Genomic DNA, 8,704 nt, shown 5'->3' with positions numbered 1-8,704 from the left:
TTTTTTTTTTTTTTTTTTTTTTTTTTGAGAAGGAGTGTCACTCTGCCACCCAGGCTGGAGTGTAGCAGCGCGATCTCAGCTCACTGCAACCTCCGCCTCCCAGGTTCAAGCGATTCTCTTGCCTCAGCCTCCCAGATAGCTTGGATTACAGACGTGCGCCGCCACGCCCATCTAATTTTTGTATTTTTTAAAGTAGAGACGCAGTTTCACCATCTTGGCCAGGCTGGTCTCGAACTCCCGACCTCAGGTGATCCACCTACCTCGGCCTCCCAAAGTGCTGGATTACAGGCGTGAGCCAACACGCCCGGCCTGTCTGCCGCATTTTTAATGCTGCCTGATGAGGAGGCTCTCACGGCTGTAATTGAACAGAAAGGCCACATGCCTCTGCCATCTCCGGGTCCAGAGACTCATTAATCCCGGGCCTGGAAGAGGCGCCTGCCCAGACCCTGCTGCCTGACAGGAAATGCGGACGTCCGGCCTCGGGGGAGGTGGGGCCCGGCCGCTCCCTATCCCCATTCGCCCGCTTCAGGGCCAGGGAACAGGAGAGGGGCCCTGCCACTTGAGACCTCCACGGAGGCCATGGGTAGTATAAACTGTCAAGGGCCTGGGCTTCGTAAATGTTAGTGAACTGTACACTGGCTTCCCCACTCTGATGGCTGGACACGCTCTGTAAAAGCCAAAGTGTCCAATAAATGGCAAGGGAACTGGAAACGACTGGGGCTGCAGTAGTGCGTGGAGGAGGCTGCTCTCTGTGAAGTGCTGAGGCGTCCAGCCAGGCCTGCGAGCCGCGAGCTGCGCGGTGAGCTGCGGGGCGCTGGGTAACCTCAGGGGCGCGCATGGTAAATCGCTAGGCTTTGGGTCTGCTGCTCTCTGCAAGCTGCAGAGTTCCCGGAAGCCCTGAGGGCCGGGTCGGGGGGTGCACACGGGTAGGACAGCCACGGAGGCCGAGAACTGGGCTGACGCGTGGCAAGCCCGCAGCCTCCAGCCGCGCCGAGGACACACGAGGACGCGGACTGGCGCTCGGGGCCGGGCGGGGCTCCAGGGCACGCGGTTGAAGCCGAGCTCTACCGCCCCCTGGCGGATACAGGAGACGGAACCTGGGGCTGCGCCCCACCAAGGGATTCATTCCCTTCCTCCCCCCTTCCCTCCCTCCCTCATTCATTCTTTCATGTGTTCATTCAGCAGAAGCCGAGCGCTCCCTCGGTGTCGGCAGCATTCTCAGTGCTGACGACACAACAGTGACAAGTCAGGTCTCGGCCTGGATAACCCAGGATAATGAGCTAAATTGGCTGGGCCTGGTGGGCGGAGGCTATTTGAGCCAGGGTTGTCCTGGAAGACGTCGCTAAGGAGGTGACATGGGAGACCCGGATGGGATTGTGGGGAGCCAGTCACAGGAAGACGGGGGAGGGGGTGTTCTACACAGAGTGGACAGTCAGTGCAAAGGTCCTGGGGTGAGAACAAGTCTTCACGATTGAAGGATGGAGGGAGGGAGACAACAGCTCCCAGGAACTATTAGCCCCTGTGCCAGGGAAGGGTTAGTGGGCAGAGACCTGACCCAGACAGGGGCTGGAGGACAGGAGGAGTGCGGCAGGACAAGGGTGAGACAGACCCCATGGGGACCCTCGTCCTGGGAACAAACCCTAAGCTTCCTCAGCGGGCCACAGAGGCCCTGCTCTCAGACCTTGAGCCGTGGTGCGCTGAGTCCCTAGTGCCTGACCTGACCTGAGCCATCGCACCCACCCTCCTGGCGTGGGGATGAATCCGACTCCTTCCCAGCTGGTAAGAGCCAGTCCTGGGACTTCGGGGTACCCTGGGCACGGTGTGCTGAGCTCTTGGAGCCCCTGGGTCCTGACTGGTCCCCATGAGGGGGTGAACCTGAGACTGATGAACAGCCAAGGTGGACGCAAGTCCTTCAGGCTATCAGCTGAACTTCGAACCCAACGGTACCTGCAGCTGAGCACACCCTGCTTACGTGAGCAAATTCACTGCTGCCCCGGCCATGCTGCCAGTGTCACAGGGCCAGACTGCAAGGGCGCCTTCATCAGGCTGCCCCCACTCCCCCCGGAGCCTTCTTTGGAGCCCACCACCTGTCCCCAGGTCTGTTTTTCTCTTATAAGCTGTGTGGCTTTGGGCAAGTGATGTCAGCTCTCTGGGTCTGTTTTCCCATCTGTAAACTGGAGGTCACGTAACCTCCATGAGGTCACCGTGTCCAACCCAGGCACAGTGTCTGGGGTGCTCGCCGCTCTGTGCACCTGACTGTCACTACTCCAGGACAGTGGGATGGGTGGCCGCCAGCAGCGGGCTGGGCCTATATGTTCGCTGCTCTGTCCAGCGTCAGTACAGGGCCTGGTGCCTGGATGATCACAGCATGTTACCAGGTCACAGCCCTCTGGGGGCCTCTGTGTCCTCAGATATAGAAGGGCCTGATGGGTCGGCAACCCTCCCTCCCCTAAGCACGACACCCTGGCCCTGGCCCAGAGGCAAGGGTCCCTCGAGGGGCCACAACCTTCCCCAAGTAAGAGGGGGGCTCACAGATGTCACATGCAGTCTCACACAACCTTTAATCCTTTTTTTTTTTTTTTTTTTTTTTAATTAAAACAGCAACCAGGTAACTGCCCCAACCCATCAGGGAAAGGACCCGGGATGGGCAGTCATTTTTTCAAAAAAATATATTTTCTTTTTTTAAAAACACCACCAAAGCAAACCCATAGCCCCGTCGAGCCAGTCCTCAGGGAGAGTGAGCTGGAAGGCTCCCCCTGCACTTCTCTGAGCAGAGATCTTGGGCCCCTCCCACTGGACCCCAGCCTGAGCAGAGGGCGAGACTGATACCCTAGGGGGTGGGGGAGAAGCGATCAGATCCAAACCATGCAAGAAAAACAAGCCAAACCCATAAAGCCAAAGAAAAAAATCAACAGAGGATAAATTAAAAAAAAACAAAAAGGTGAATGACACCGATTAGGGTGGCGGGCAGGACTGGGTGACCCAGTGTGACCCGCAGAGGCCCCGTTCGCCAGTGCCAGCGGAAGGCCTTGGGCTGCTCATGGCATCTCCCTCATGGGAGTCTTAGGGGATTCACACAGCTCATCCCCTCTTGTGTACCCCGCACCAAAGCCGGGATAGAGGTGTGGCCACCCTGGGCCAAAGTGTGCAAAGTCCATTCAGTCAAGAGGTTAAAAAAATATACAACTTGGGTGGCATCCAGGCTGGGCAAGAGAGTGGCCCATTCACCCAGGCACCAGCGGCCTGCTGTGCAAGGGGCAGCAGCATCCACAGGGGGCATCCAGGCCCCCTCAGTCCAGGATCTCAGCAGCTGGAGACGGGTCCTTGGAGCAGCAAGGAGAGGCACTGGTGGGGCCGACAAGGGCCTGGCTGGGAGCCCCGATGGTCTGCTTCTTTGGCACTTGGGACAAATGGCTCGCTGCAGAGTCAGGTGGGAGCAGGCCCCTCGGTTCCTCCCGGGTGCCCTGGGCCAGGATGGCAGTAGCTTATGGTGTGGGTGAGCACTGCCCCCGCAGACGGGGCTGTGGGGCTCTGGAGGGCCGGAGTGGGGTCCGAGGCCCAGCCCCTATGAGTCTTCGCCCAGGATCTCCTTCACGAAGGCAGCAATGTCTGTCTTCTTGGTTTTGTGCAAGGTGAAGAAGGGGTGCTCCTGGGGGTGACAGAAGGCACAGTCACCATGGAGGGGGGAGCGGGAGGGGGAGGTGGCCACTCCTCCCCAACCAGCTCCAGCCCAAGTGTTCCTCCTGACTGGCAAAATCCTACTCATCCTTCTATGACCTCCATCCCCAGGAGGCCCTCCATGACAGTCACAGATGGCATTTGTGGCTCCTCCTCAGCTCTCTTGTGGTCACTCTCCAGCCACACTGACCTCCCTTTCCCCTGACACGTCAGGCCTCTGCCCATGCTGGACCTTGTGCTTGGGACAGCCTCTCCATCAGCAGATAACCCTTATTCATCCTTCCAGGCTCAGTTCAAATGGTACCTCCTCCATGAAGCCTTCCCTGATGCCACCCTTGGCCCCTCTGCCCCATTCTGTCACACACTGCCTGTGTATCCTTTCCAGGGCCTGGCATGCAGGAAGGAGGGAGGAGGGAGCCAGATATGCAGGAGCAAACAAATGACTGAGCACCTAAAGGAGTGAACACAGGACCAGCCGGAGGAGCTACCCATCTGTGTGCAGACGTAGCCCTCTCCCCAGAGCCCCACCCAGCCCCAGCCAGCCCTGAAGAACACGGCAGGCACCTGCCGCCCATACTCACCATCAGCTCCAGGTAGCTCATACGCTCTGCGGGGTTCTTCCTCAGGCTAGGAGAGAACAGTGCAGCTGTGGCCAGGCTGGCAGGGAGGAAGGAAGCCCAGCCCCCGAGGGCCAGCCAAGCCACTCTGGGATCGCCCCGGGCCTGGGAGCAGGGGACACGTGCACCCAGGGAAGAAGGGACAGGAGTGTCCAGGGCTTCTCCCAGGGTGGAGGGGCATTCATAGGGGCAAACTAGAGACTCGCAGCAAGTTTCTCTGGCTCTTGGGGTCCTGGTTTCCTTGTCTCCATAGTGACATAGGAATTTTCCTATCAACACCAAAATGGGACTGCCATGTTCTGCTTAACAAGCATACACTTGGTATCCTCAGTCAGGAGAGAAAACTCCTTATCATGGGTTCCGGGAGAGGTTAGTCCCCAGTTAAAGGGGTCAGACTGCCCAGGGACACTGCTGGGCTCCTCTGTTGCTAATTATGGTCAACAACAAAAGTGCTGGGACCATGGGTGTAAGCCACTGCACCCGGCCGCTTCTTCCTTACCCATTTCTCGCTCTGTTTAATTATGGTCAGAGAACTTGGTCTGTATAACTTTGCCTTCTTCCTTATTCCCTCTGTAACCTCAAACATGATTTTTTTTTTTTTTTTTTTTTTTTTTTTTTGAGAGAGAGAATCTCGCTCTGTCGCCCATGCTGGAGTGCAGTCGCATGATCTCTGCTCAGGCTCATTGCAACCTCTGGCTCCTGGGTTCAAGCAATTCTCGTGCTTCAGCCTCCTGAGGAGCTGGGATTACAGGCGTACACCACCACGCCTGGCTAATTTTTCTATTTTTAGTAGAGACAAGGTTTCCCCATGTTGATCAGGCTGGTCTCCAACTCCTGACCTTGTAATCCGCCCGCCTCAGCCTCCCAAAGTGCTGGGATTACAGGCATGAGCCACCGCGCCCAGCCTCTCAAACATGATTTTTATAAGGCTCCTGTGGGGCATTCTTTAATTTGGTACAAAGTTCTAGATATCAATAAAAGCAAACTTGTTTTTTGTGTTCAAATCTTCCATACACTTTGTTCTCTTTTCAGTCTCTCTGATTTGTCCACTTCTGGAAGAACTATACTAAAATCTCCCACCAGGACCATCGTTTTGTCAAATGCGCCTCATGCTCCAGCTGTTTCTGCCTTACATATTCCGATGCTATATCATCTGGGGGTTTATTTGCTAAAACAAAAAGGAACAGGGCCCAGGAAGGTGCAGGGATCTGGCCAGGGAGGGGCAGTAACAGGGGCTCAGCAGCACCCAAGACTCACCACTGAGCAGTGAAGTCCACAAACTCGGGGGAGAAACGGTCGGCTGGGAGCTGGGGGGACGGCTCCTCCACCACCTGCTTCAGCTGCTGGAACGGGGTCCCCCAGGACTCGTAAGGGAACCGCAGGATGGCCATCTCAATCTGCAGCGGTGACAGGGGTGGTCAGAGGCCCCGGCCCCAGATACACCCACGCCCTGCACCCAGGAGCCAGGGTTGGGGGCTCCCACCCATCCTGGTCCCAGAGCCAGGCCTCAAAGCTGCACAGCTTATCTCCCTATCACATCCCAGCAGAACAAAGGCAAGAAAGCTCTTAGCTCCTCCGACCCAGCCAGCAGGACCCAGCTCAGGAAGTAGATCCGGCCGACGCCGGGACTGGTGGGACCATTGCTGGGTTTTCAGACAACCTGAATTCTGAAGATTTTACAAAACAATGCAGGTTCCAGCTGCTCTGGAAAAATCTGAGGAGGTGGCAACCTCGGGCCGCAGCCTCATGAGCCAGGTGGGCAGGTCCCAGGTGGTCACAGCCATTCCCCGCCCTAACATCTGACCATCTCAGACTTCAGCATCTGCTCTCATTTATTTGGGCTGCTGTTTTCACAGAGGAGGCACGTGGGAAATGCTACACACACACACACACACACACACACACACACACGGCTGTCCCCAAGGCCACAGAGTGTGAGACCATAAGGCTGCTTCGCCTCTGCACCCATGAGCCTGCAGCCTCATCTTCTGCAGGGCCCCGGCAGTTTCCCTCCTAGACAAGTGGCCTGTGTGGCCACGTGTGCCCTGCTGGATCCGGATTTCCTGTGGGTGACATGGGGCCGGTGGGTCTCTGTACTCGCTCCAAGCTCCCAGCCCTGTGTCCTCCCTGTGGTTGGCAAGAAGTCATCATGGAAGGGATGGACTAGCTAGGACTAGTCTGGGCTCCAGTCATGACGACTGTATGGAAAAAAACAAGTCATGTCAGCCCTGGCTCCAGCCTGGAAGAACAGAGAATTCCGAGGCTCTAGCACAAGGGCCCTCGCTGATAGCCATCCTCACCATGATGAACAGAAGAGACCTCAGCACAAACGCTTGGTGCTGGCAACTGGAGCCTGGACAGGACCCTAAGGACTGTGCTGAGAATGTGCCTCCCATCAAGCTAGAGGCCCTTTCCAGCTCAGACACAAACATACCCACACAGGCAGGGCCCACTGCGTGTGTGTGCATGTGTGCACGGGTGTTCACAGGACAAAACCGTACCGATTTGGGGGGCTTTTCTCTGCACTCACTCACTGCAATATGTAGAGAAAGTACCTCATATGAGCTGCAGGAGAAGGGTCGGCAGCCATGAGAGTTATAATTAGAAAAGCAGAAGTGTCCAAATCCTCAACCTCGTACTCCTTTATTTTTTCTAAAGAGCTCAAAAATACCTGGCCGTGGTGGCTCACGACTGTAATCCCAGCACTTTGGGAGGCTGAGGCAGGCAAATCACAAGGTCAGGAGTTCGAGACCAGCCTGGCCAACATGGTGAAACCCCATCTCTACTAAAAATACAAAAAATTAGCCAGGCATAGTGGCGGGCACCTGTAATCTCAGCCACTCCGGAGGCTGAGGCAGGAGAATAGCTTGAACCTGGGATGCGGAGGTTGCAGTGAGCCGAGATCACTCCACTGCACTCCAGCCTGGGCGACAGAACAAGACTCCGTCTCAAAAAAAAGCTCAAAAAATGAAAAACAACAAAATTGGTCTCCGGGCACAAAGATGTGCCATATGGTGTTATCTGCCAGGAAATGTTTAGAAGCAGCCTGAATGTCCAGCACCAGGGGCCGGCCCCACTGTGGGGGCGGAGACCCAGCCAGGACCGTAGTCACACCCCTATGACTCCCCAGCGACAACACTAACAGGCCAGCTCCCAGTCAGCACTCGCTCCTGGCCAAGGGCCAATCCTGGCATGACCCCTGTCTGTTCTGGGTGATTCCCACTGGCATCCTGAGGCTTGTGCAATGAGTGGGAAAAAGCCAATGCCAAGAGAGTGCTGGGGCCCTTGCAGGATGCGGTGAGGCTGAGACCAGGGTCCCACCCAGAGTGACTCTCCCGACTCTGTTTCACCAGTCACTTCCCCAGGATGGCCAAGAATTTCAGATGGAAGGAAAACATCAGGAATAAGGGAAACATCCCACATCAGCAGACAGGGTGAGTGAATGGTGGCAGATGGTTATGGAGTCTTTGGAAGGGATACATACAGGAGTCTATTACAATTTAGAGAAATTGGCCAGGTGCGGTGGCTCACACCTGTAATCCAAGCACTTTGGGAGGCCGAGGCGGGCAGATCACATGAGGTCAGGGGTTTGAGACCAGACTGACCAACATGGAGAAACCCCGTCTCTACTAAAAACACAAAATTAGCCAGATGTGGTGGCGCACGCCTGTAATCCCAGCTACTTGGGAGGCTGAGTGAGGCAGGAGAATCACTTGAACCTGGGAGGCAGAGGTTGTGGTGAGCCAGGATTGCACCATTGCATTCCAGCCTGGGCAACAAGAGCAAAACTACGTCTGAGAAAAAAAAAAAAGAAAAAAGAAAAAACAGAGAGAGAGAAAAATATGAACAGTATGTAATGCTATAAAATAAAAATAAAAAAGTTTTTTAAAAAGAAGCACTACGAGGCTGGGTGCGGTGGCTCACATCTGTAATCCCAGCACTTCGGGAGGCTAAGGTGGGTGGATCAGAGTCAGGAGTTTGAGACCCGCCTGGCCAACATGGTGAAACCCCATCTCTACTAAAAATACAAAAATGAGCCGGGCATGGTGGCACACGCCTGTAGTCCCAGCTACTCGGGAACCTGAGGCAGGAGAATAACTTGAACCTGGGAGGTGGAGGTTGCAGTAAGCCAAGATCACACCACTGCACTCCAGTGTGGGCGACAGAGCGAGACTCTGTTTCAATAACAACAAAAAAGAGAAGCATTATATATTGTTCATATTTCTCTAAATTATAATAAAATGTATTTTATATAAATATATATAATAAAAATATTATATATATCATATAATGCACAATATAGGCACTGAAATGGGGTAAGAGGTATCTCTAGGTAGCTAACTACAGTCATTTTCCCCTTACTTTGCCTCTGTATTTTTTTTTTTTTTTTTTTTTTTTTTTTTTTTTTT

At 54.9% G+C, this 8,704-nt stretch overlaps 1 protein-coding gene across 6 annotated transcripts in view; it reads right to left on the bottom strand.

Moving 5' to 3' along the window:
* Positions 1-2,567: 2,567 nt before the first annotated feature.
* The window catches only part of MAP2K3 (mitogen-activated protein kinase kinase 3), a 31,641-nt gene continuing 25,504 nt past the window's right edge, over positions 2,568-8,704 (bottom strand). For all 6 annotated transcript variants that reach the window (XM_023194989.2, XM_023194993.2, XM_023194990.3 and 3 more), the window contains exons 10-12: positions 5,553-5,692; positions 4,260-4,305; positions 2,568-3,649 (exon numbers count right to left, since the gene is read on the bottom strand). In XM_023194989.2, coding sequence (XP_023050757.1) covers positions 3,566-3,649; positions 4,260-4,305; positions 5,553-5,692 — 270 coding nt within the window. In that variant the 3' untranslated portion in view covers positions 2,568-3,565. The remainder of the gene's footprint in view (positions 3,650-4,259; positions 4,306-5,552; positions 5,693-8,704) is intronic.

Source organism: Piliocolobus tephrosceles, chromosome 16 (genome assembly GCF_002776525.5).
Source record: "Piliocolobus tephrosceles isolate RC106 chromosome 16, ASM277652v3, whole genome shotgun sequence".
Lineage (NCBI taxonomy): Eukaryota > Metazoa > Chordata > Mammalia > Primates > Cercopithecidae > Piliocolobus > Piliocolobus tephrosceles.
The sequence above is the reverse complement of the archived record's forward strand: the minus strand, read 5'-3'. Positions and strand labels throughout refer to the sequence as shown.